The sequence below is a fragment of the Populus nigra genome, chromosome 9 (assembly GCF_951802175.1).
Source record: "Populus nigra chromosome 9, ddPopNigr1.1, whole genome shotgun sequence".
Taxonomy (NCBI): domain Eukaryota; kingdom Viridiplantae; phylum Streptophyta; class Magnoliopsida; order Malpighiales; family Salicaceae; genus Populus; species Populus nigra.
In genome coordinates, this window is record NC_084860.1 from 1480225 (window position 1) to 1507866 (window position 27642).

At 35.5% G+C, this 27642-nt stretch overlaps 4 protein-coding genes across 6 annotated transcripts in view; all 4 read right to left on the reverse strand.

Moving 5' to 3' along the window:
* The window catches only part of LOC133703816 (uncharacterized), a 28748-nt gene extending 3541 nt beyond the window's left edge, over positions 1-25207 (reverse strand). For 2 of the 3 annotated variants that reach the window (XM_062128506.1, XM_062128504.1), the window contains exon 1: positions 38-97. The gene's annotated coding sequence lies outside the window, so the exon portion shown is untranslated. Of the gene's footprint in view, positions 1-37; positions 98-25088 lie in introns of those variants that run through there. The other variant, XM_062128505.1, reaches the window with a different exon arrangement.
* On the reverse strand, positions 11195-13192 carry LOC133703815 (uncharacterized). Its single transcript, XM_062128503.1, has 4 exons — positions 12745-13192; positions 12497-12646; positions 12102-12275; positions 11195-11860 (listed from the first exon to the last, which is right to left on the reverse strand). Exons 1-4 carry the CDS (start codon positions 12782-12784, stop codon positions 11277-11279), a joined length of 948 nt encoding a protein of 315 aa, XP_061984487.1. The 5' UTR covers positions 12785-13192; the 3' UTR covers positions 11195-11276.
* LOC133703608 (ankyrin repeat-containing protein ITN1-like) lies at positions 15394-19073 on the reverse strand. The gene is made up of 4 exons (XM_062128231.1): positions 18887-19073; positions 18560-18740; positions 16681-17362; positions 15394-16324 (listed from the first exon to the last, which is right to left on the reverse strand). Exons 1-4 carry the CDS (start codon positions 19056-19058, stop codon positions 15680-15682), a joined length of 1680 nt encoding a protein of 559 aa, XP_061984215.1. The 5' UTR covers positions 19059-19073; the 3' UTR covers positions 15394-15679.
* Positions 21421-24782, reverse strand: LOC133703609 (uncharacterized). Its single transcript, XM_062128232.1, has 2 exons — positions 24360-24782; positions 21421-23967 (listed from the first exon to the last, which is right to left on the reverse strand). The coding sequence occupies exons 1-2, from the start codon at positions 24780-24782 to the stop codon at positions 21421-21423; spliced, it is 2970 nt and encodes a 989-aa protein (XP_061984216.1).
* Positions 25208-27642: the final 2435 nt, after the last annotated feature.

The window sequence follows — 27642 nt, forward strand, 5'->3', positions numbered from 1 at the left end:
AAGCAAGCACTCAAAGAGAACTGTTTGTATATCATACCTTTTAGTGATGGAAATGATCGAAATGCTCCTCTACCTAGCTTGTAGCTTGGGAACCCTTTATATTACAGAAAAAGGTAAATGAGGATCTGTGTGTTGCTTGTTTAGTTTATAAAGTGAAACTATTATGAGAATATAATAAAGATATGTTGATTCTACTTTTGGAATAATCCTACTTTAATTGTTCTTATTTGCTTCTTTTAGTCGGTTTGCTATTTTTTTAATGACATTGACTAAATCTAATTAATATGATCTCTGGATTACTATAAAAAAAATTATTCTCATTTGCTTTCTCATACATAGTCACACTTGTTACACTATAATATGAGATGTTCTCGTTTGTTTTGAAGAAGCATAGAATATAAAATTGTGTTTCACGTTCATGATAAATTGTTTGTTAGATATATATGAGTGGCGTCGCGGCAACTGGATCGGGAAATGATTGGGAATGAAAAGGACAAAGAATTTTTGTTTTAAATCCTTGCACTTGATAGGAGAGTTTTCCAGAAAAAAGGAAAAACCTCTATGCATTTTTCCTCCGTGGTAGGCAAGAGACAGGAAACGATAGGAGAGCTTTCCAGTTTGTCTTGAGAATGTCGTAGGTAGAGTCCAGAAATGAGACGTAAAGACGGAATTACATTATTGTAAATACCAAGACAGGAAGAAATGAAGCAACGGAAAGGAGTAATGTTGTTAGCTTTGTCCCTGATTGAATGAGTATTAAAACAATGCGGTTTCACCGAACTCATTTGGAATGGAAATGAGGTCTGGACAACGTTCAACCAAGAGTACTACTGCCTCAGAATTCCCGTAGATGGTTGCCTCGTTAAAAATTCTATTTCCCCATGATTTCAAGTAAATCTTTAATTGGTCGCTCTGCGTTGCTGTGCACAACTAGATGAAATCCAGTATCGAAAGAGAGCGTAACAGGAGAGAGTGTAAGAATATGGATTTAAGTTTTAAGTTTAAAATTTTTTTATCTAAAAGGATGTATTATAAAATAATATAAATCAGATTTTAAATTTTATTTATCAATTGAATTGGGATAATTTAACATAAATCAATATCTTTATATATATATATATATATATATATAGGCAATTCCAAATCTAAAAAAAGATACGGTCGCAAAATAACTTGTTTGATAAAAGTTTGATTTAATTGAATTTAGCATCCGTATCCAAGAATCATTTCAATCCTTGTATCAATTTATTAACTTTTTAACACAGGTGACTTACACACAAAATTCAGATATATTCATTCTTTATTTATTATCTAAATAATAGTGGGTCGATCATTATAGGTCGGTTTCAGTAATATTTATATATTACTCATCAAGTATTAGATATTAATTCAGATATAAATTAAATTATTTATTATTAACCACAAAATAAAAAAGTAATTATTTTAATGAGGTATGCATAAATGATAAGATTATAAATGTTTTACATAAATGTTTAAATTATTTTAATATTAGGGTATACATTATTATAATTTCTTTAATACAAACATATATATCAAAATGGGTTGAGATCAGGATTCAGGTCAAATTGAATAATATTCCTAACATATTCATTACAAGTCGAGTAATATAACAATATAAAAAATATTTAAAGTCTACCCATAAGGTCTATATCCATCAATTTCAAGTTAAATTTATGAGATTTGAATTTCTAATTATTTAATCGTTCTCATAGCATATTAAATTAAATTATTGAAATGGGTTCATTGAAAAACAAAGCTTAAATTTTATAATGTATAGTCCAATCAACATTTTTTATATTCTCTCAATTGAAATTAGTTATCTTATATTTATTTTCTAATTTAATTCAAGAAAATAAAGATTATAAGATTTGAACTCTTCACAATTTGGTCAATATAATTTTAATATCATATTAAATAATTATTTTAATTTAAAATTTTGATTTATTAAATTAATTTTCAAAAACAATTGTATATTAACTTTTTAATATTTCACACTATCAGTGCCCATCTTACCTTTTATTTTATGTTTTTAATAATAGTTTGTATAGATCTCTTAAAATAAACTTTTCTTTTTTGGTGAATTATTAATGATGAGCTCTTCATTTGTAGGAATATTTTCTTTAATGGTTGAATTAATCCGTTTCAGAAATATATATTATCACTCTGTTTTTTATAGCTTATGAACTTGCTTAATTGATCATTATAAAAATAAATATATTAAGATTAGATTTAGGTCAGATATCTTTCTTAGTTCATTATTTATGAAAAAATGTATTTAATTTGTTAAACCATAATATCGCAGCTTGAAGTCGAGATTCACATTCTTGCTTCTAAAATAGGAAAGCAAAAAAGAAGAAATTAAATTATTACTGGTTTCTCCTTTAACATGGTATCAAAGCCTTGGTGACCAAGTAGATACGAGTTTGAATCTTATCATCCTCATTTATTTGATAAAAATTAAACATAATGTAATGTAGGCTTGTGCAAGTTTTAAGTCCAAAGAGTTTTTACTTAAGGAGTGTGTTAAAAAATAATATAAATTATATTTTAAAACTTTACCTAATAATTTAAGTTATTATATTGAAATAATTCTTTAACAATTACTTTTTTCTACTTGGAGTATAGAGTGCAATGAAATTTCAGAATTATATATATTACTTAGTATAATTAATCATTATAAAACTAAATATATTAAGATTAGATTTAGGTCAGATTTTTTTTCTTAGTTCATTATATATGAAAAAATTTATCGCATTTGTTAAACCATAATATCGCAGCTTGAAATCGAGATTCACATTCTTGCTTCTAAAATAGGAAAGCAAAAAAGAAGAAATTAAATTATTACTGGTTTCCCCTTTTGCTTTTGGAATAGTCCTACTTTAATTGTTCTCATTTGCTTTCTCGTACATAGTTACAATTATTACACTATAATATGAGATGTTCCCATTTACTTTACCGTACATAGTTACAATGATTACACTACAACTTTAAAGAAGCATAGAATATAAAATCGTGTTTCACGTTCATGACAAATTGTCCTTGAAATCTATTTCCAACAAGCCATAGCGAGTTAGCGACATCATTTCCTTCTGCTTGGAGTATAGACTATAGAGTGCAGTGGAAATCTGCAGTTTTCATAACTTCATAGCATCTAATGACTTAGTTTTAAATTACAATAATTCTTGGTTTTAAAAAAAATCAATATTTTAATTGGTAAAAAACCTTGTGTTATCATATTTTCTTCAGGGGATTAAACCATGACTAATTAAGAACATATCTTCACACTAACTTCCAGGTAACAAAACTATTATCAAAATAAGTAATCTTTATATATTTTCTCTAATTTTCCTTTTACTTTATTAAATTTGAAAGAGTACGGTGAGATTTAATGTGGGAAAAAAACCCATTAACATTCATTTAATTTTGTTCAATATTTTATTAGATGGGAAATCCACTCTCAAAAGCAGATGGCATTTCAGCTAGAAGGTGAAGAGCAGTTATGCCGCAAAAGTAAAGCTGTCTCTGCATTCATGAAATTAGACATTAAAAAATTATACACACTCACACACACACTTTTTAAATTAGAATTCTATAAAGAGAGAAATTGTTACCAAAGTGTTGCCCAGTGATAGCAGCGCTAAGGATGGACAGGCCATCTTCCGATCGCTTGCTGTAAACAATGGGGTTTCACCAAGAGTTCTACCAAGAGTCTTACAGCCTCATAATTCCCGTAGATGGTTGCCTCGTGAAGAACCATATTTCCAAATTTGTTTTTTCTCTTGAGAAAATCTTCCTCGGTTACAAACAATGCCCTATCCTTCACTATTTCAAGTTAATCTCTAAGTGGTTGCTCTTCGTTGCTGTGCACAGCTACATGAAAAATTTTAAAATTTAAAATTTTAAAAATTCTTCGTTTAGTGAGTGTTTGGAAACGCGGTTGTACTTGTGTTTTTAAAAGAATTAATTTTTTTAAGTTAATCTTTTTATATGTTTTGAATTGTTTTGATGTAGCTAATCTTAAAAATAATTTTTTAAAAAATTAAAAAATATCATTTTAATAAAAAACACTTTAAAAAAAAACAGAATTACATTTCTAAACAGGATATTTAGACTTTCAAACAGGGTATTTACAGTATCCAAAGAGTGCGTAACTGGGGAGAAAAGATATTCGAAATGATCCTGATAGTACTCAATCATGCTTTTCCAGTCTCCACTCATGGCTGCTCCGTAAGGTTTTTCATACTAACTAAACCGTTAGGTGAAATTCGAAGCAAATTTATATTAACTCAGAATATAATGGAAAACAAAATTAGGAAGTAAACACTCAAAGGGAACTGTACGAATTATAATCAGGGATGATTGCTTCTAATAAGAATTAATTAGCTTTAGTATGCCGAATTATAATCTATATTACTCCATAAAAGAGTCCTTGCCATACCTTTCACTTGAAATCAATCCTTTCCACTATTGAAACAAATCATCCAATAATTAAATAATACTTTGTATTGATATGATCTCTTAAAATGCACCTTTTTCTTTTCGGTGACTTCTTGCTCGGATGAGCTCCTCTTTTATAGGGATATTTTCTTAATAGTAATTTAAAAATTACTCTGCTTTTTTTAGCTTAATTAAGAACTTGTTTGATTGATCACTATAAAAATAAATATATTAAGATTAGACTTATATCGGAATTCTTTTTCTTAGTTCAGTATTAAAAAAATGCATTGCATTTTTTAAACCATAATATTGCAGCTTGTAATTGAGATTCATATTCATGCTTCTGAACTAAACAAGCAGAAAGTAAATTCTTCATCTTTTTCCCTTTTCCTTTTGGAATAATCCAACTTTAACTGTTCTCTTACATAGGTACAATTATTACACTACATAAGAGTTTTGATTACAGTTATTTTTTAAATAACATTTCGTGTCAAAATGCATATTAATGATATTTTTTTTATTTTTTAAAAATTATTTTTAACATCAGCACATCAAAATAATTTGAAAACACTAAAAACATATTAATTTGAAGTTAATAAAAAATAAAAAAAATTTAAATTTTTTCAAAAATGCTTTTACAACGCAAAAACAAACAGGCCCATAGAATATAAAATAGTGTTTCACGTTCATGACAAATTGTACTTGAAATCTATTTTTCCAACTAGTCAATGATTATTAAAAAATAATATAAATTATATCTTAAAATTTTAGTTAATAATTTAAGTTATTAGGTTAAGATGATTCTTTAACATGGTATCAAAGCCTTGATGACCAAGCAGTCACGAGTTTGAATCTTATCATCCTCATTTATTTGATAAAAATTAAACACAATGTAATGTAGGTTTGTGTAAGTTTTAAGCTCAAAGAGTTTTTACTTAAAGAGTGTGTTAAAAAATAATATAAATTATATCTTGAAATTTTATCTAATAATTTAAATTATTAGATTGAAATAATTCTTTAATAAATATTTTTTTATACTTGAAGTATAGAGTGCAATGAAATTTCAGAATTATATATATTACTTAGTATAATTAATCATTATAAAAATAAATATATTAAGATTAGATTTAGGTCAGATTTTTTTTCTTAGTTCATTATATATGAAAAAATGTATTGCATTTGTTAAACCATAATATCGCAGCTTGAAATCGAGATTCACATTCTTGCTTCTAAAATAGGAAAGCAAAAAAGAAGAAAGTCAATTATTACTGGTTTCCCCTTTTGCTTTTGGAATAGTCCTCCTTTAATTCAATTATTACTGGTTTCCCCTTTTGCTTTTAGCATAGTCCTTCTTTAATTGTTCTCATTTTGCTTTCTCGTACATAGTTACAATTATTACACTATAATAGGTGATGTTCCCGTTTGCTTTTCCGTACATAGTTACAATGATTACACTACAACTTTAAAGAAGCATAGAATATACAACGTTCATGACAAATTGTCCTTGAAATCTATTTCCAACAAGCCACAGCGAGTTAGCGACATCATTTCCTTCTGCTTGGAGTATAGACTATAGAGTGCAGTGGAAATGATCACCGCCCCGCTTTTAGGCGAAGATGATACAGAGACGCCGCTATTAGGCGAAGATGATACGGAGGGTAATATTAGTTATTTTTTGAAATAATTTTTTATTTAAAAATATATTAAAATAATATTTTTTTAATTTTTAAAAATTAATTTTAATATAACACATTAAATAATTTAAAAATATCAAAAAAATATTAATTTCAATTAAAAAAATAAAAAAATTTAAATTTTTTTAAAATTACTTTAAAACATGAAAATAAATAAGTTATTAAAAGATAATCCCCCGCCTTAGAAACATGGCATCAAAAGCATTAAAGTTTCAGAGAAGAAACAACGTACTTGAACAAGGCAGGCCGGGAATAATATTTGCAGTCTAAGTGTATTTTTAAAACCCAGTCTTTGAACTTTTTTCGTGGAAAAGAACATGTATTATTAGTGGTGTAGTTATAAAATTTGACCCGGTAGTTGAACCAATAAAATGATCATAAAAAATCAAGACACATGTTAATGTGATTGTTTTAACATAAAATATCACATTAACATATACATAAATATAATTAACAAGAAAATATCAAATTGAGATTAATATCCGTATTTATTCATATTAATATCCAAACTAGTAAGTCACGATTGATAGTTATGTTTATCATTGTCAAGAATACAAAGCTAATTAAAAAGTGATTATAATTTGCTCTGTTATTTTTTTTTTCCTGTGAACGCATATGATTCAAATTCCAAGTTATATTAATGATAATCAATTATAATAAATAAACAAGCTAATTCTAACCATTATTATAGCTGAATGAGAAAGTTTCTACTGTAATAAACGAGCTTATCGGGTTCCCATCTTGGTATATAGCCCTATTGTCATAGGCATAAAAATTTTACTATAAGAACAGTAATTCTAGCATTCTACAGAGATCCGAAAGCGATTACTCGATGCATTCTGTGATTACTCTAGCATTCTGCATTCTGCATTCTGCAAATTCTTAATTGTTTGACAAACATAAGCAGTAAAATATATAAAAAAAATATAACCAGCATATTCTCAACGGTCAATATAGATAAAGAGGGTCAATGAGTTACTAATAAATGGATTATTCAGTCAATTTCTTTTGGCAAGAACTCTCAAAACTTTTGGAAACCAAAAAACTTACCATAAATCATCAAAACTTTACAGCTTGGAGGAAAAAAAGAAAAAAGAAAAAAAATTAGGGATGCAGAAGCTAGAAATAATTTATATTCAAGCCAAAAAATTGCTTACACTATTATTTTATTTTTTTTCAGAGCGAGAACAACAAGCTTTTGATTACACGAATTTGTGAATAACAATTCTCAATTCCTATATCCAGTTTTAATTTGAGGACATTTAATGAGTCGGTAATTAGAGTAAATAAATTGTTATAGAAATCTCTAAAAACACAACAAAAGTTGCTAAAAACTAATTAATTATATTAATGCAGTTGAATAGTTTATTGTTATTTCACAAAATGTAAAACAACCCTAACAAAAAATCATAAAATATTGCAAAACATGCAAGGATCTGCAAGCCAAATCAGAAAAATATATTATGAGCCAAAGGAAGCAAGGTTAGCATGAGACAAATAAGAGAATGCAAATGAGGCAAGCTAATTACCATTTTTTCAATCTTAGTTGCTAGCATGATTGGGGTGTGTTTACTATTATTTTCACAAACTCAAAAGTTATTCCGTGAAGAAACCAATTGATTCATAAAGAAATCAATCTCTTTGTAAACTCAAAAGATTTATATGACTTGAAGACAACATTTAAAATTAAAAGATTACATATTTCTTCCCTTGGCTTGAAAATTTTAAAAAAGCTTAAAGGCTTCATTTACTTGGAACAGTCCAGGTTTAATAATTATGAACAATGGTTTTTACAGGGGATAAATCATTGGTAGCCATGTGTCATGTGTAAGGACTATGGACACCACTTATCTCCACATTGGTATGATATTGTCCACTTTGAGCCTAAGCCCTCATGGATTTGCTCTTGGGCTATACCCAAAAGGCCTCATACCAATGAAGATATTTGTCCATCCTTATATACCCATGATCCTCCCCATTTCTAGCCAATGTGGGACTTTGGTTGTATACCCAACAATCCTCCCCTCGAACAAAGGACCACCGAGCCTCCCCTTAAACCGATCATTCATCCGTCCACTCTCAACCAACCAGGATTCTTCGTTCTCTACTTCACCGTGTTGGGGTCAGGACACGTCCATGAAGCATCCGGAGAGCACTACCTGACTTGAGAGTTTGCCCTTTCTAGGTCAACTCCTCTTCACCGTGTTGGGATCAGGACACGTCCATGAAGGGAGCACACCGCCTATCCAATAGAGCTGATCCATGGATTACATCGTGATTGGGGACCCACCACCTTCTGTTCGGCATTCCGAGGATTCATCCATCATGGCTAACTCCGGGGCCTGGCTCTGATACCACTTGTAAGGACTATGGACACCACTTATCTCCACATTAGTATGATATTGTCCACTTTGGGCCTAAGCCCTCATGGATTTGCTCTTGGGCTATACCCAAAAGGCCTCATACCAATGGAGATATTTGTCCATCCTTATATACCCATGATCCTCCCCATTTCTAGCCAATATGGGACTTTGGTTGTATACCCAACATCATGCAATTATGCAGACATAGAGAATAGGTGCAAAAGATAAATCAGCACTTAGTGTTATTATTCAATTATTTTTTTCTAATGGGTTGCTTTCAAAATAAAGATTTCAACCTTTTAAATAGATAGGTTTGAAATTGTCTTTTTAAAATAAAAATAATTATAATTTTAATTCAAATAAAAAAATAACATAAACGCCATATATCATGCTAAAAATTTTAAAATTAACTAAAAATATAATAAAATTAAATAAAATAGCAACTTTGATCCTAATTTGAAGGCTAATTTGAGCTTTGGTGGTTATACCCGACTGACACTATAAAAACATCATACAGAATCTGCTAAAAAAAATTAAGACATATTAAATAATTAAATCAAATGCTATGGATATTTTCGTCTGATACGTTATTTGGCGACCTTATCTCGTTTTAGTTTTGGACTTGTCTATATATACTATGTGACCCATATAATCTAAATATTGATCAAAATCTATTGTATCAAGATCCTTCTAATACCTAGTAGTGCCGTGGAATACAATAAATAGTCCCCTCAAGCTGATTGAGAAAACGAACTTGTAGGTGATTGAGAAAATCAAAGAGAGATATCCATTAATAATAATAACCATAAACTTACACCCAATTTTACTACAAGCGACCGATTGAAGCAACATTTTAGTCCTAACTTCATTAAGTTAAATCCCAACCTATTACACATTATATATAAGACATTGATTTATGATAAAGAATTATCCCAACCCAATAATTTAAATTGTTAGGTGAGGTTTTAAGATCTGATTTATATTATTCCGTAACACATCCCCTCAAATAAAAGATTTTTAGACTTAAAACTTATACAAACCCATATTATTTTGTGTTTAATTTTTATCAAATGTATAGAAATAGTGAAATTATCGTGATCGCTTGATGATCAAGGATCTAATACCATGTCAAAAAATCATCCAAATACAGTAGCTTAAACTTTTAGGTGGGATCTTAAAATATAATTTATATTATTCTTTAACATAAAACTAATGATTGAAGAGAGCACAACCTCATAAATATCACGAAATTTAAGATTTAGATGATTTTTTTATTAAATAAGTATTTTTAAAATTATAGTTAATATAAAATACACCACCAAACAGATTACTCTTGAATGACACGTCATACGGAATCACAATCTTAGCCCTTAGGAATGCCAATTTGTCCCGGCCCATCAGTGAGCCGCTCCGATCCGTCCGGAAAACAAGTTGGTGTGCCCAGACCCATACGAGCCACATCCCAGCCCAAACAAATCTTTTTAGTTTTATCAGTAGTGGGCCATTGATGGGGCCTCGGGGCACCACCTCTGCTCCCCATTCGACAAAATAAATTGCTTTTAGGTGATTTTTATAGGTCTTGCTTTTGCTTCGGTGGTTGTCGAGTAGCAATCCATGAATAAGACTTGGATATTTATCTATTGTTTTTTATGGTTCCTAATTTCAACGGTTGAATAGTCGTTTTTTAAATAATTAAAAGGAATATCGATGGAGCCTCCAACTACCATATGTATTCCCTGTCGGGCTAAATATATAGTTTTTAGATGGTTTTTATAGGTCCAGCTTTCGTTTTTAGGTAGCAATCCAAGAGATAGATTTGAATATTTGATCTATTTTATTATTATTCATATTCCTATATTTTGTTTCATGCTAAAAGCACACCTTCATAGCCCCAAATTCCCTAGTATATTAAATGTCTGTGTATCTTGCTCAGGATTTTCATTGTCTAGCATGATGTATGAACTATTTTGAGTTTCTGGCGTTTTCTTTTTTAATCCTCTTGTAGTTCTCTCAATCTTAGGATTATAAGGCAGCAACAGCTGGTTGTTATTGCTTCTCATGCACTAGACAACACACCTAAAAAGCTGAAAGCCAAAAGCAATCAAATTACATCAAATTTAATTTATATTAATATTATTAGTAATTTTATCTAAAATTCCCGGCAACAGTGTCAAAAACTTGTTGCTTAATTTTGCAAGTGCACGAATTGTAACAAGTAATAAAATGATGAGTAGAGTATCGTCCCACGAGGATTTATAAAAATTACTACTAATTATCAAAATCTTTTAAATTATGATCTATTTGAGGAATCCAATGAGATAGTTTATGAAACAAAAATTAATGATTAAAAACAAACAACCAATTGATTAAATATTAATGAATTCAATTGTACTGGTTCTAGGATTTTTGACTTACCGTAACTATTCTTATGTGAATTTTCTCAATTGAATTAATTACTCCTAATGTTGATAATCAGATTTTTCTAATTTAAACATTAATCTCTCTCAAATATCAATGTTTTGTAGACTTTATATTTGAAAATGGTGACAAACATCTGAAACTGAGTTGTATAGCTTCCTTTGCAGCACACAATAAATCAATGTTTGATTTTACTGCTGGATTATGCCTACTCAGTAATTTAGTATTTGAAAACACATTAATTTTCTAGAAGATCAATAGTTTAAAAAAAATTCAAAATTCTAATTATCTTGTGCAATACATCAAAAATATTTTAAAATCAAGCATGAATAGTAGAAAATATTCATGGTAAAAATTCTCTTATCAGCCCAGGCTTGGTTACTCCACTGTTTTTCCCCTTCTCTGCAACATGATGCAACAATGTGTTGCCCTTACTATCAACAACTCGACGCATTCTAGCCAATTGTATTTTCTGTTGCTTCAGAAAATCGAAGATCTTTTTCTGGCGATACATGACGGCCATATCCAAAATGCTCTGACCCTCCTTATTGAGCTTCTCAATAGCATGAGGATGTAGTTTTATTATCATCTCTACAATCTTTTCTATTCCCCTTCTAGTTGCAGTAAACAATGGGCTCTCCACCTTAATAGTTAATGATGACTTTATTAAAGAAGTTTGTGCTGTTGGACATTGGACATTTTTTATTTCTTTTGCTTCGCTAGTGATTTTAGAAGTTTGCCCTTCTTCTTCTTCTTTATTTTGGTCTCCTGTTATGATTTGTGATGAGAGCAGAACGGTTTGTTTTCCATCTCGTCCTTCCTCTCCCTCTAACTCATATGAGTCATCTTTCTCTACTAGGCTTTTGGCGAATCTCAAAGCAAATCCATGTTTTTTTTCCTGGTTCCAGATTCCTTCTAGCCAACATCCTACATCATGCTCATGCGAAAGGGAATGAAATTAAACATGGATGAGAGCTAGCCATTTTTATGAAATGAAAAGAAATGTTAATGATGACAGTAGAAGGATGAAAAAAAAAAAGTCAATGATAGAAAAAGGTGAAAAAATAGAGATAAGCTAAATTAATTATCATATATAAAACAAAACAACACCAAAATAATTAAAAGAAGAAATGCATCTATAAAAGTGAGCCACATTGGTGTCCAATACCTTTAGGGACCTTTAAATATTTGAGTATGCCGCCTCTTTGATTCCTCTTCGAGACACTCCCCAGATCTCCTGAGTTCCTCCCCAGACCGCTCTCAAGATCTCCCACCCCCTTCCCTGCACGGCTCCGACTTTTTTCTTTTGATTTTACCTCGCGGTGACGTGTAACAGGAAGGCCTGCAACATTTTTTTTTTGGTAATAATCAAAAGTTTTATTAAGAAAAAAGCTACAAAGATGATAGCCTAATTTACATTATGTGAACGAGCAGAGGAAGGCCTGCAACATAATTTAGAGTTCAAATTATATACATATATATGTATGTGTATGTCCATGGTAATCAAACAAGAATATATAGGCAATATTGTAAGGTCTAATAATGTGGTTGGAGTAGGCATACAATAGTAGATGAGTCTTTCAAATACGCCCATGGGAAATTCACTCTCAAAAGCAGCTGGCATTTCGGCTAGAAGTTGAAGAGTAGATATTTGATTTTTGTCCTTCAAGCTGGCGAGCGATTTATCCAGTTCTAGCAACAGTAAAGCTGTTTCTGCATTCATGAAATTAGGAAGACAAAAATTATACAATATCTTATATATGCATAGTTTTAAATTTGAAAATTCAATATATATAGAGAGAAATTGTTACCAAAGTTTTGCCCTATGATAGCAGCGCTTAGGATGGACATGCAGGTTATCTACCGTTCTCTGGCGGTGAATTGGTAATAGGAGGCCATCATCATCCACGCGTTGTCCTGGTTGGGATATGATTAAAAACTCCACTATTTCTGTCTCTGCAAATCCGGCAGCTGTAAACAATGGGGTTTCACTGAACTCATTTGGAACCGAAAGCAGCTCGGGACAACGTTCTACTAAGAGTTTTACAGCCTTATTATTGCCATAGATGGTTGCTTCGTGAAGAACCGTATTTCCAAATTTGTTTGTTTTCTTGAGAAATTCTGTCTCAGTTAAAAGTAATTCGCTTTCCGTCATGATTTCAAGTAAATCTTTAAGTGGTCGCTCTTGTTTGCTGCACACAGCTATATGAAGTGCAGTCTCCTTAGAGGCCGTAAGTGGAGATTGCAAATATTCGGAATGTTTCTTATAGTAGTCAATCATGTCATGCCACTTTCCTTTCATGGCTGCTCTATAAGGTTCCTTCAGTATCGCCTCAGAACCCATAATTGCTCTCTACCTGAAATTATGCAAGTAACTATTGTTAATGAGCAATCTCAACTCAAAGCTAATTAAACTGTTACGTGAAATCCTAAGCAGGTTTGTATATATTTACTCATAATATAAGTATAACTGTAAGTATATCATGCACTTACATACCTCTTGGTAAAATCAATGTCAACAAGAAAACTTGTTTTCAGAGAGATGACTACAAAGAAACAACTTAGCTTGCAGTTTTTCTTAATAAAGCCGTTAGAGAACCCTTTATATACAATCTTATATAGAACTATTCCTCGTTAAGAATATATAATAAAGGTGAATTCTTATTGATTACTTTTATAAGAATAAAATAAAGTTGATAGAATAAAACGTCTCTGTAAAAGTGACATATTGGGGAGCATCAACTATTTGTCAAAGTCCTTGTCCTTGTAAAAGAGACATACTGGAGAGGCTAACAACGGCAGGTCCATGCAGCCCACTGGACCGCCTGCCTTAGTTATTTTTCTCATGTATTAAGTTATGTCCAAATTAATATACATTAGTCCAAATGTATGTTTTAGCCGGCTGGAACATTAAGGGCAATTGCCTCCAGTCATCATCTATTATATATGTTGTGTTTTCTATTATAGTATCAGAGCATCTAACTTAACTACATAATGGCCTCACCGAAAAACATGGCATCCACTAGAGGCTAACAACGGCAGGTCCATGCGGCGCGTGCGTACCCTACTCCACCACCAATCGGTCCCACCAAGTCCGACTTCTCCGCAATGCCCCAAGCTTCAGTGATTTGTTGAGCTCAGCATTCACTAGTCCCCCAGTAAAATGCCCACCCTTTATCAATCACGTGATTCATTGCCCTCACTGTCTCTTCAATAGGAGTGGGCGATTACAGTAAATGACATCAACAGAGTCCATATCCAATCTCTTAAGAGAAACCTTAGTACCCTCAAGAATATGTTTCCTAGACAAGCCTTTATCATTAGGACCAGGACCTCCCCAAAAGATCTTACTAAACACAGATTGCTTGACCCATGATTTCTTCGGCTCTTCCATTAGCATAAGCCTCTGCGTTATCAAAGAAATTGACACCATGGTCTCTGCAACATTGCAACAGTGATCTCGCTTCTTTGACATTTAGCTGGTTCCCAAAACTTACCCAAGCTCCTTAATTATGAGAGCTGGCTCACTTTCAGCCCTGATCATCTCCCTAGATTCTTGTATTGTATTTTTTAGTTTTTCCTTTTGGGATGGATTGAAGAGAGAGAGAGGCGTGGAAGAATGGAGGAAGTGAAGTGTAATAGTGGTGTGTAATGGTTGTTATGGCTGGCTGAGGTGAAGGCTTTTGGTGGTGACTTGGAGGGTGGGGTTGTTGGCATCGTGTTTGACGTAGCGGAAGTCTGTTAATGAAAAAGGATCACCGTCCTTTTTCTCTGATTTTGTTTGAGTTCACGAACAATAAATAAAATACTCGAATCCACGAGTAAAAAATTATTGTTTCTGAATGAAAATTCTTATTCAATAAAAATCAAAGTGTCTTTCAACGAGAAGGGCAGCTTGTATTTATAAGCTGCAAATCCTAATCCTAATAATAAAAGTACTAATAAATTTAAATAGCAGAACAGGAAAAGTCCTACTTTAGAGACGTAATTCAAGGTTCTGATTTATAAGCAAATAGAATTATTCTGCAGGGAACTTCAATGGGGAATCCATGTGAATTAAGGAAAAGAGCAACAGGGGAGAACACGCTGCTTGCTCCTGTGTATGTTTCCCTGCAGAACTAGGATTCCAGTGTGGCCTAGGATTTATTCATTAAGCTGTCCTACATCAGTGTTGCTGGAGGTGTAGAAGTGGGAGGTGGGTTAATTATTTTGGTCTAAAGAGAGGGATGAAGCTTTGTATCAGTGAGAGTGGGTCTCACGGTGCTTGCGCGTTAGGGAAGATGATGGAGAGGGTTGTTGGTTTGGGTTGTTACGGGTTGGTGCTGATATGAAGGAAAGAAGAAAAGGCAGCTAGTTTTGCTTATTGGTCTCATTTTTTTTATTTTATGTTGTGTGGGTGATTGTGAGCTGGTGAATGTTCACAAAACACGAAAACATTCTAATTCTATTTCAAACACACATTAAACATTTATAATTTACATCCAATTTTATTACCATGTAACTGATTGAAGCAAGCTTGAAGGCCCGTAATCATACCATTCAAATACCAACCTGTGACAAACTATATATAATACATACTGGCTTCAAGGCCGTCATTGAAAACAGCACAACCACATAAATATCACGAAACTGAATCACAACCATACATGCAATAAAACACAATATATAATGATCTATGATAGAGGTTCAAACCATCAAGAAAATGGAATAACCTCTATGTCAGTTAAATCTCCCATAATAAGCAACTCAACGGAGCTTTTTCTGCCGTGGTAGGCAAGGGACAAGAAACCGTAGCAGAGCTTTCCCGGTTATCCTGAGATTGTTGTATGTAGAGCCCATAAATGAGAAGTACAGACGGAATTGCATTATTGCAAATACTAAGACAGGAAGGAATGCAGCAATGGAAAGGAGTAATGTTGTCAACTTTTTCTCTGACTGAATGAGTATCAAGATTGTGGCCCCAAAAGATAGCATGGTCGTTATCACAGCAAAGAAGAGGAAGGTGAAGCCAACAAGAAGTTTTCGAGGAAGAGAGATGTGAAATTCTTGTAGCTCAAATGGAGAGGTCAACAAAGACAGAAATACCACAAGCGAAGTCAAGGAGCTTGCTAAGGAAAGAACATCCGAGACAGTGAAAACCAGAAAATAGGGAGAGTTGATGAAGTTGGGCGTGCCATTCTTATCAGAACCTCCGGGCACAGTATAGGCAGCTGCAAAGACAACAGTAGCAACAAAAGCCGCTACTGCGGAACAAGACTGAGTCGTTTCCTTGATCCATTTTTGTGCATTTGCCAGTTGCTCCATGTGATTCTCTTCGAAGAGCTCCTTTGCAGTATTGCCTTCTTTGTTCCGAAGCGTGACATAATGAGAAGGAATTACCTTTTGCACTTGCTGGAGTAATCGGGAGATAAATATGATTGTTATATAAATGGAGTTTGTAAATAAAACAACGTATTATTTAATTGCGTATAATTTTTAATAATATTTAAGTAATTGGTTCGGGTGACAAGGAGAACTAGATCAGCCTGATATGTCTTAATTAGTTGACATGTCTACGTTTCGTTAGCATTAAAATCGATTTTTTTCAGTTCGACGGTTTTTCTATGACCTTAACTGGATTGGGTAATTTGATTGAAACAAATGTTTTAATAGGTTTGGTGCTCTAATACACAAGACGGATAATCCTGTACCAAGTCCATGAATAATTTGTATCAGGAGGTAAAGACAAAGGGATGAAAAGGTCTCACCTCAAACCATTGCAACTCCTCCTGAAGTTTAAGTGCAGGCCCAGGCTTGGTTCCTCCTCTGTAATGCTCCATATCTGCAACATGGTGCAACAATGTGTTTCCCTTCTTATCAACAACTCGATCCAGTCTAGCCAATGGTATTTTCTGATGCTTCACAAGACGGAAGATGTTTTTCTGGCGATGCTTGACGGCCACATCCAAAATGCTCTGCCCCTCCTCATTGAGAAGCTCAAAAGCGAGGGGATATTGACTTGTTATCTCCGATACAATCTCTTCTATTCCATTCATAGTTGCAATAAACAATGGGATCTGCTCCTTCCTGGTTAATGACGAGGTCGTAGCATCATTAACCAACGCAATTTCTTGTTCTCCATTTTTGGTTGCAATAAACAATGGGATCTCCTCCTGCAATGATGAGTTCGTTTCAGAAGTTTCTGTTGTATAATGACGTTGGATTTCTTCTGTTTCTTTTCCTTTGCTATTGAGTTCAGAGAACTGGTTTTCGCCCTTCCTATGTTCTTTCCCACCCAGTCCTTCCTTTGTTATGCTGACTTTTTTCAATGACTCATCGTTCTCTATTAGGATTTCGGCGAGTCTCAAAGCAAATACATGCTTTCTTTTCTGGTTCCAGAATCCATCTAGCCAACATCGTACTTCATGTTCATGCGAAGGGGAATGAAATTAAAAATGGATGAGAGGTAGGCGCCATTTTTAAGAAACAGAAAGAAATGTTAACAATTAATGATAGTAGAAGGATGAACAAAAAAATATCATGATTGTAGAAGGTGAAAAAATAGGGACATGTTAAAGGTGAAAAAAGATAGTGACTGTCTGGTTTTTAACCTTTATATCAGCAATACTTTATATTGGGTAGTCAAAAACTATACGGCTAACTTTCCGTTTTATAAAAAATTTGTAGAAAACAAAACAACACCAACATAATTAAAAGAGAAATCGTACGTAGCTAGAAGAAATGAATCTAAATCGTGCAACCATAAAAGCGAGCCTCAAAATTGTAGAAAACAAAACAACACCTACATAATTAAAGCGAGTTTGATATTTACAGAGAGTTTATCTAGTTCTTTAGGAAGAGGCTCTCTATATCTGATGACTCCCATGAATTATTTGCATAAGCATCTAAAAAACAGGATGTGAACCAAAACCTCTTGTTAAGTTAATGAGGATGTAACATCGAATCCCCTTTTTTTCCAAGTTCCAGCATAAGGATTATTCAAGTAAAAAAGCAACATTTCAATGTAAAAATTTAAATGCACCTTTTTAAATAACAATGAGATGGTTCTCAATCGGTGTTAGAACCACCAGTCCTAAGTAAATAATATGAGCGATGCATAAAGTTGAGAAATAACCACCCACTGCAAAACTTGAGTCTTTTGAATGAAATATAGAAATAATTATCAAAATCCAATATAGTAGGGGAGCCAGTAAGGACTTAATGGTCCAGTGAAGATCACGAAATTCAAAAGCAAGTTACAATTACAAAGCAATATAGTTTTGAAATATACACTGTCTTTTGCTGAAATTGTTAAGTTAATTGAAAAAATGAGTGTTAGGATTCGAATCGGTAATCATTTCTTATTAAAATAATATTTGTTTTTGTATTTTAAAAATATTTTTTTATAATATTTTTATTTGTTTTAAATTAAATATTTTTTTAGTATTTTTAGATATTTTAATGGGTTAATATAAAAGAAATTAAAAAATATTATTTTAATAGATTTTAAAAAAATATTTTAAAAAACAACTAGCACTATAATATCAATATACTCTAAATCTCTAATATGGGAAGCTAAAATTCAAATTCATGATTGTCTATTACTAAAGTTATAATATCATTTAAAAAATCTGCAAAAGAACAGGCCTGCGTCCAATACCTTTAAGGACCTTTAAATATTTGAGTATGCCGCCTCTTTGATTCCTCTCCGAGCCGCTCCCCAGATCTTCAGAGTTCTTCCCTTGACCGCTCTCAAGATCTCTCTTTCTTTCCTTGAACCAAGTTTCTACCTGTGATTTTACCTCGCGGTGACGTTTAACAGGAAGGCCTGCAACATAATATAGAGTTCAATTTATATGTGTGTGTGCATTCACATATATACATATAAGTGTGTGTGTATGTGTCCATGGTATACAGACAAGAAATATGTAGGCAATATTGTAAGGTCTAATAACGTGGTTAGTTTAGGCATACAGCAGTAGATGAGTCTTTCACATATGCCCATGGGAAATCCACTCTCAAAAGCGGTTGGCATTTGGGCTAGAAGTTGAAGAGCAGTTACGCCATTATTGTCCTCCAAGCTGTGGAGCGAGTCATCCAGTTCTAGCAACATTAAAGCTGTTTCTGCATTCATGAAATTAGGCATTCAAAAATTATACAATATCTATGATACACACACACACTTTTTAAATTTGAGAATTCTATAAAGAGAGAAATTGTTACCAAAGTGTTGCCCTATGATAGCAGCGCCAAGGATGGACATGCCATCTGATGCAGACCAAACGGAACTCACACGTGTTCTAACACACAAGGTTTTTTTCAATCTGTAATTCCGCAGAAAAACAAAGAAAGAAAGATATTTGAGTTAACTACTCAAAAGAGTTTTGGTTTTTTTTTATTTTGTCTATCCCTCACAAAGTGCTTACAACCAAATAAATAGAGAAAACAGAATTCTTAGAGTCTTAAGACAGCTTCATTAAATCGGGAAACAGTCCAGAATTAATGAGGAAATAAAAGCTAAAAAACGGAAAGAAACGTCCCGAATTAATTGGGAGAGTAAAAGCTAAATAATGAAATGAGAGGAAACTCCAACTGTTACGTAAGAAAATTAAACGTGCTTGATTGTGCAACAATAGTCAGCCTTTTTGTTGTCTTGCTACCCGGTCCACATCATCCTCCCCAAGCTGAGAAGAATTCGACCACGAATTCGGGAGATCTTCCTCCTCTGATGATAAATCCCCGTGGAAAGGAAGCAAGTGTTTGACATTAAATACATCTGCTGTCCGGAGATGACTGGGCAGTTTGAGGCGGTAAGCATTTGAATTAATTTTCTCAATAATCTCTACTGGACCAATCTTTCATGCGGACAATTTATTATACTCGCCTATAGGAAAGCGATCCTTCGTTAGCACAGCCCAAACAAAGTCCCCCACCTCAAAATTGACAAGACGCCGCTTGCGGTCCGCATCGTGTTTGAATTTGGCAATAGATTCCAGCAAGTTCTGTCTGGTAAGGTTGTGAATGTCCTGCAGCTGGGTGACAAAATCCTCTGCCTTGTGATTAACTTTAGTGTTGTTCGGGAGATTAGCCAAGTCAAGTGGACATCGTGGAAGAAACCCATACACGATTTCGAAGGGGCTGAGCTTGGTGCTACGATTGACTGCATGGTTATGAGCAAACTCTGCTTGGCCAAGTTTCTTGTCCCAAGATTTTAACTGATCACCCACCAAACTACGAAGGAGATTACCCAACGACCGGTTCACCACCTCAGTTTGTCCATCGGACTGAGGATGATAAGCACTGCTGAAGTTTAGGTGAGTATTAACCATCTTCCAAAGACTCCTCCAGAAATGGCTCAGGAAACGAGTGTCCCTATCTGACACAATTGACTCTGGCAGCCCATGCAACCGATACACTTCTCGAAAGAATAATTCAACCACATTAACAGCATCTGTCGTTTTCTTGCATGGTATAAAGTGGACCATTTTTGAAAACCTGTCTACTACTACGAAAATGGAGTCGAATCCCCGTTGTGTACGCGGGAGGCCTAGAACAAAATCCATGTTGATGTCGGTCCATGGTCGTACTGGAACAGAAAGTGGCATGTATAAACCGGCATTGGTGGCTCCTCCCTTGGCCACGTGACAGACCCTACAACGTTCAACAAAACGACCAATCTCCTTCCGCATGGATGGCCAAAAATAGGACGCAGCCACCAGTAAGTAAGTTCGGTCTCTTCCCACATGTCCTTCTCTGTGCAGTTCTTGTATGATTTTGGTTCGAAGACTACACTCAGGTATACATAGTTGGGTGCCTTTGAAGACGAATCCATCATGGAGGACAAAGTCACTCTGTTGGTTATTCTGAATGTTCTCTATTACAGCAGCAAAAAAAGGGTCAGATGCATACAAATTTTGAAAAGAGTCGAAACCCAATACTTTGACTCGCATGTCAACTAGCATATTTTTTCGACGACTGAGGGCATCAGCCACCCGGTTCAGTGTACCAGCCTTGTGTTTGATGACAAATGTGAATTGTTGTAAGTACGCAGCCCAAGATGCATGACGAGATGAAATCTTATCTTGACTCCCCATATGTTTGAGGGCATCATGGTCTGTAAATAGGACGAACTCCTGAAGAAACAGATAATGTCGCCAATGCCTCACTGCTTGAATCACTGCATAAAATTCAACATCATAGGTGTTATATCGTAATTTTGCCCCTGAAAGCTTCTCACTGAAAAAGGCTACAGGCCTGCCATTTTGACTCAGAACTGCCCCGATTCCTAGCTTTGAGGCGTCACAGTGTAGCTCAAATGGGTTTGAAAAGTCTGGTAGGACAAGTACTGGGGCGGTGGTCAATCTCCTTTTGATTTCTTGGAAGGCTGTCTCGGCCTCAATTGTCCACACAAACTTGCTATTGTTCCTCATACAATCAGTCACTGGGACCATTATGCCACTGAAGTGGGGAATGAAGCGGCGGTAGAATGATGCCAGCCCGTGGAAGCTTCAAACATCAGTCATGGTTTGCGGCTGTGGCCACTGTTTGATTGCTTCAATTTTTGTCTCGTCTACTGAAAGCCCCTTAGAAGACACAATGTATCCCAAAAACAAGACCTGGTCACTTAAGAACACACATTTTCCTTTTGCTGCGAAGAATTGTTCTTTACATAACACGGTCAAAACTTCCTGGAGATGTTGTAGGTGCATTCTAGGATCAACACTATAAATTAAAATATCATCAAAATAAACCACCACGCTCTTACCAATGTAAGGCCGCAAGGCTTGATTCATCACTCGTATGAATGTGCTTGGGGCATTAGACAGCCCGAAAGGCATGACCAACCACTCAAAGAGTCCTTCCCGAGTTTTGAAGGCCGTTTTCCACTCATCTCCCGGCCGGATACGAATCTGGTGATATCCGCTCTTCAAGTCCAGCTTCGTGAATATTGTGGCTCCACTCAACTGATCCAGCAAGTCATCTAACCGCGGGATTGGAAACCTGTAACGAACTGTAATTTTATTAATGGCCCTGCTATCAACACACATTCTCCACATTCCATCTTTTTTTGGGGTTAGACGGGCAGGCACCGCACATGGGCTAAGACTCTCCCGAATATGCCCCTTTGTTAGCAATTCCTCTACTTGGCGCCGTAACTCTTCATGCTCCTTCGGACTCATCCGATAATGTGGCTTGTTGGGCAAGTTGGCACCAGGGACCAGATTAATTTGATGCTGAATGTCCCTTAATGGGGGTAGGGTTTCAGGAAGCTCAGCTGTAAATATATCTCCAAACTCCTGTAATAATGGCTCCACGCTGCTTGGAATAATGCCATTCTCAGCCTCTATTTTTCCGATCAGCACGTAAACAACCCCAGATTCCTTGACTTCTGCTTCAAACTTAGCCATTGTCAATAAATTGTTGTTTTCTCCTGTTGGAGTGCCGCCTGTAACTTCTTTTTTTGGTAACAACACAACCTTAATTGAATTGAATACGAAAGTGCATGTATTCAAAAACCCATCATACATCACATGTCGATCATATAACCACGGTCTGCCCAATAATAAATGACAGGCGTCCATGGAGACCACATCACACCAAATCTGATCTTTGTATGTTGTGCCAATTGAAAAAGACACCAAGCTGCGTCTTGATACTGTAACATCATTCTTCTTATCTAGCCATGTTAATTTATACGGTCGAGGATGTGATTCTGTTGCCATGTGTAGTTTACGGACCACCTCCTCGGACACTATATTTTCACAGCTACCTGAATCAACAATGAACCGACAGATTTTTCCACTAATTGTGCAAGTGGACTGGAATACATTAGTGCGCAACCAATCATCCTCTACCACGCGTGGTGCTAAGCAGCTGCGCCGGATCATTAACATTGGTCCAGCATCCCCCTCTAAACGTTTTTCCTCATCATAAACTGGTTCTGCCTCAACATCGCCTTCCTGTTCCCTGTTAATTTCCTCAACGTCTGAAAACAAACCTCTCCGCTGTCCTTTCTTACACTCTGCGAACCTGTGTCCTGGTTCCCCGCAATTAAAACAACGAAAACCTGTGTTAGGCGTCGTTACGTGTGTAGGCATAGTAGGCTTGGTATTAGGAGATGGTGGAATGGCTGTTCGTGTGCTACTGCTACTTGCACTGCCTGCACCGGTCCCCCCGAAATTCATACTCCCTGTTCGTCCGCTGTTATTGCTTGTATTTGCACCAGAACCTCCAAAGTTCAGACCCCCTGTATTTCTGCGCACTAGTTGTTTCTCTAACTGCACTGCTCTCTGGTGGGCGTCCGACACACTCAATACATCAAACATATTCAGAACATCTTGGAATTGAATCCGCAGTCCGCCAATATATCGCGCAACCCGTGACTCCTCATCCTCTGCAATCGCATCTCGCGATACTAACTGATAAAACTCCGTAGTGTAGTCATCAACTGAACGGTTTCCCTGTTTTAGATTTTGTAACCGTTGGTAGAGCGTCCGTGTATAGTTGTATGGTAGGAAAGCAGAACGCATATTTTTTTTCATCTTGTCCCAGCACGTGATCTTTCCTTTTCCTTGTAGAGTCCTTGTCTTCTTCACCTGTTGCCACCAAGCCCCAGCCCGACCTCTAAGCCTTGTTGCAACCAGTGCTACTCGTCTATCTTCTGGAACTTGTTTAAACTCTAAAACTTCATCTACTGTATTGATCCAGTCGAGGTACTCATCCGCTTGCAAACCACCATGGAACTCTGGTATGTCAACCTTGAGGCCTGTCTCCCAGCGCCTTGATTCATCATGCGCTGGTCTCCTCTGGACTGGTTGATGGGCGAATGGATTTTCATCACCTTCAGACTCCTCTTCCACGTCTTGTGGATTTGGATCCTGATGTTGAGCCATTGACGCTGCTAACTGCTGCGTTAACGTCTCGACTTGCTGTTGTAGTCGTGCAATCACATCGCGTTCGTAGACTTCATCCAATGGTTGTTCATGAAGGTTCGGTAGGTTCGCGCGTCTTTTTGGTGCCATAACGACGATAACTAATCGAGCTCTGATACCAACCTGATGCAGACCAAATGGAACTCACACGTGTTCTAACACACAAGGTTTTTTTCAATCTGTAATTCCGCAGAAAAACAAAGAAAGAAAGATATTTGAGTTAACTACTCAAAAGAGTTTTGGTTTTTTTTTATTCTGTCTATCCCTCACAAAGTGCTTACAACCAAATAAATAGAGAAAACAGAATTCTTAGAGTCCTAAGACAGCTTCATTAAATCGGGAAACAGTCCAGAATTAATGAGGAAATAAAAGCTAAAAAACAGAAAGAAACGTCCCGAATTAATTGGGAGAGTAAAAGCTAAATAATGAAATGAGAGGAAACTCCAACTGTTACGTAAGAAAATTAAACGTGCTTGATTGTGCAACAATAGTCAGCCTTTTTGTTGTCTTGCTACCCGGTCCACATCACCATCTTTCCATCGCTGGCGGTGAATTGGAAATAGGCGGTTTTTATCAAACACGCATTGTTCTGGTTCGGAACGGATTAAAAACTCCACTATTTCTGCCTCACCAAATGCAGCAGCTGTAAACAGTGGGGTTTCACCGTAGTTATTTTTTTCCTTAAGGAGGTCTGGACAACGTTCCACCAAGAGTCTTACAGCCTCATAATTCCCATAGATGGTTGCCTCGTGAAGAACCGTATTTCCAAATTTGTTTCGTGTCTCCGGTAAAGTGAATTCTCTTCCCCCCATGATTTCAAGTAAATCTTTAAGTGGTTGCTCTTCGTTGCTGTGCACAGCTAGATGAAATCCAGTATCCAAAGAGAGAGTAACTGGAGAGAACAAAGACTCAAAATGTTTCTGATAGTAGTCAACCATGGTTTCCCAATCACCATTCATTTGTTTCGTGTCTCCTTTTTCATCTCAGAATCCATATTTGCTCTTCTTCCAAGAAAAGAATCTATATTTGCTCTCTACATAAAATTATGTATGTACTGTTATGCATGTTTTGTACTGTTATGCATGTTTTGTAGTGTACATGATACTTTGTTTGTTGTTTTCTTTCTCTCTTTGTATAGTCACTATTTTACTGGCTATAAGAGATATTAATGAAGTTCTTGACTTGGAAAACAATATTAGGAAGAAAGCAGTAAGCATTCAAAGAGAACTGTAAGTATATCATACCTTTTAGTAATGGAAATGGTCGAAATGCTCCTCTACCTAGCTCTTGCTAAAATCAATGTCAACAAGAAAACTTGTTTTCGGAGAGATGACAATAAAGACACAACCTAGCTTGTAGTTTGAGAACCCTTTATATACAATCCTTTAAAGAATGGTTCCATGTTAAAAAGACAAGGGTAAATGAGGATCTTTGTGTTGCTTGTTTAGTTTATAAAGTGAAACTATTATGGGAATATAATTAATGAAGCTAAAGTTCTATTTATTTCTTTTATAAAAATATAAATTTAATATATTAATTTCTAATACATCCCTCTTTATTTTATTTGCTTAGTCATTAAAAAACTTAAGCCTTGTAAAGTTTTATATTAAATTAAATAGCTGAAAAACTCAAGTCATGTAATGTGTGGGTCCATTCATGATCAATATTTTTTTATATTTGTTTATATTTTTATATTTACTCAATATGGGATATGATTGCTAACAAAGAGGCAGGGTTGGAAAACACACTACCTAAGGTGGTTGGTGGCTTGAAGGCGCACTAAAAAAGGGGGTAGAGTTGGAAAATGCACTACCTAAGATGGTTGATGGCTCGAAAGCACACTAAAAAAAGAGGCAGGGTTGGAAAACACACTACCTAAGGTGGTTGAAGGCTCTAAGGCGCACTCAAAAGGAGGTATGGTTAGAAAACACACTACCTAAGGTGGTTGGTGGCTCTAAGGCGCACTAAAAAAAGAGGCAGGGTTGGAAAACGCACTACCTAAGGTGGTTGATGGCCCTAAGGCGCGCTTAAAAAGAGGCAGGGTTGGAAAACACACTACCTAAGGTGGTTGATGGCTCGAAGGCGCACTAAAGAAGGAGTCAGGGTTGGAAAACACACTACCTAAGATGGTTGATGGCTCTAAGGCGCATTAAAAAGGAGGTATGATTGGAAAACACACTACCCAAGGTGGTGGATGGCCCTAAGGCGCACTTAAAAAGAGGCAGGGTTGGAAAACACACTACCTAAGGTGGTTGGTGGCTCAAAGGCGCACTAAAGGAGGAGGCAGGGTTGGAAAACACACTACCTAAGATGGTTGTTGGCCCTAAGGCGCACTTAAAAAGAGGCAGGGTTGGAAAACACACTACCTAAGGTGGTTGAAGGCTCTAAGGCGCACTCAAAAGGAGGTATGGTTAGAAAACACACTACCTAAGGTGGTTGGTGGCTCTAAGGCGCACTAAAGAAGAGGCCGGGTTGGAAAACGCACTAACCAAGAGGTGGTCGAGGGCTCTAAGGCGCACTCAAAATGAGGTGGATAGGGCTAGAAAGCACACTACCTAAAATGTGAGGGCTCGAAAGCCCACTCAAAAATGGAGGCAGGGTTAGAAAACACACTACCTAAGGTGTGAGGGCTCGAAGGCCCACTCAAAAAGAGGTGGATAGGGCTAGAAAGCACACTACCTAAGATGTGATGGCTCGAAAGCCCACTCAACAATGGAGACAGGGTTAGAAAACACACTACCTAAGGTGTGAGGGCTCGAAGGCCTACTCAAAAAGAGGTGGATAGGGCTAGAAAGCACACTACCTAAGATGTGAGGGCTCGAAAGCCCACTCAAAAATGGAGGCAGGGTTAGAAAACACACTACCTAAGATATGAGGGCTCGAAAGCCCATTCGAAAAAGGAGGTAGGGTTAGAAAACACACTACTTAAGGTGTGAGGGCTCGAAAGCCCACTCAAAAGAGGAGGTAGGGTTAGAGAACACACTACCTAAGAGGTGAGGGCTCGAAAGCCCACTCAAAAATGGAGGCAATGGTGAGACACTAATCTGTCAAGGATGAAAGTAATGCATCATGATCAATATGCATGTATACTCACCTGAGAAATATAGGTCCTCTTTTCTTCATGGAGTTCTCCTTTCCTCAAAAGTTTGAGTCTCTGATAGTAAGCTTCGATGGCTCTTTTCGCTCTTGCTTACTCGAGTCATATCTTGTGATCTTGACCCCTAGAAAAGACTTGATATCATCATACTTCTTTGTCCTCTGCCCTTTTATCTCAAAGGTTGCCAATTTTGCCCAATAGTTTCTTAGAAAGGGAATCGTGGAGCTAGCTCTACCAGATGTTTTTTATTGCCCCTAGCTTGATCATGCCCTCAAGTATTCAAATCAGGTTTGAGGATGAGGCTAGGTGAAGGAAGGTCTGGTTATTTACAAGGAATTGTTTTCATGATGAATTTTTGGAATTTTAAAGCTATTCCAGATACAGAAATCATTTTGACATCGATTCAAAGCAGAACTCATTCTGAAGAAATTCAAGTGATTCCTATGGAGAGGTTTTTAGATGTGATGAAAACTTTTTGTTTTGATTTTTTTGGTGAAAAATATGAAGGGACATTTGGTTGGTCACAAAAGGTTTAAATTTCAATTTGAGGGTTATTGAGAACCGTCTTTCGACGAAAATGTGAAAAGCACGAGGTGACATCTGGTTGGTCATAAAAGGTTGAAATTTCAATTTGAGGGTTATTGAGAACCGTCTTTCAAAGCATTTATTTTATTTGCATGAATAATGATTTGGTTCGCATG

Coding starts and splice junctions, on each gene's coding strand:
- LOC133703608 (XM_062128231.1), bottom strand. CDS start 19,058: ATGCCTAATTTCATGAATGCAGAAACAGCTTTAATGTTGCTAGAACTG. Junction 18,741..18,886: donor TGAAAGACTCATCTACTGCT/GTATGCCTAAAC, acceptor ATTATGTTGCAG/GCCTTCCTGTTAAACGTCAC. Junction 16,325..16,680: donor AGGAGTTGCAATGGTTTGAG/GTGAGACCTTTT, acceptor CGATTACTCCAG/CAAGTGCAAAAGGTAATTCC.
- LOC133703609 (XM_062128232.1), bottom strand. CDS start 24,782: ATGGTTGACTACTATCAGAAACATTTTGAGTCTTTGTTCTCTCCAGTT. Junction 23,968..24,359: donor AAGATGGTGATGTGGACCGG/GTAGCAAGACAA, acceptor GGTCTGCATCAG/GTTGGTATCAGAGCTCGATT.
- LOC133703815 (XM_062128503.1), bottom strand. CDS start 12,784: ATGTCCATCCTAAGCGCTGCTATCATAGGGCAAAACTTTG. Junction 12,647..12,744: donor TATCATAGGGCAAAACTTTG/GTAACAATTTCT, acceptor TCATGAATGCAG/AAACAGCTTTACTGTTGCTA. Junction 12,276..12,496: donor TGAAAGACTCATCTACTATT/GTATGCCTACTC, acceptor AAAATGTTGCAG/GCCTTCCTGTTACACGTCAC.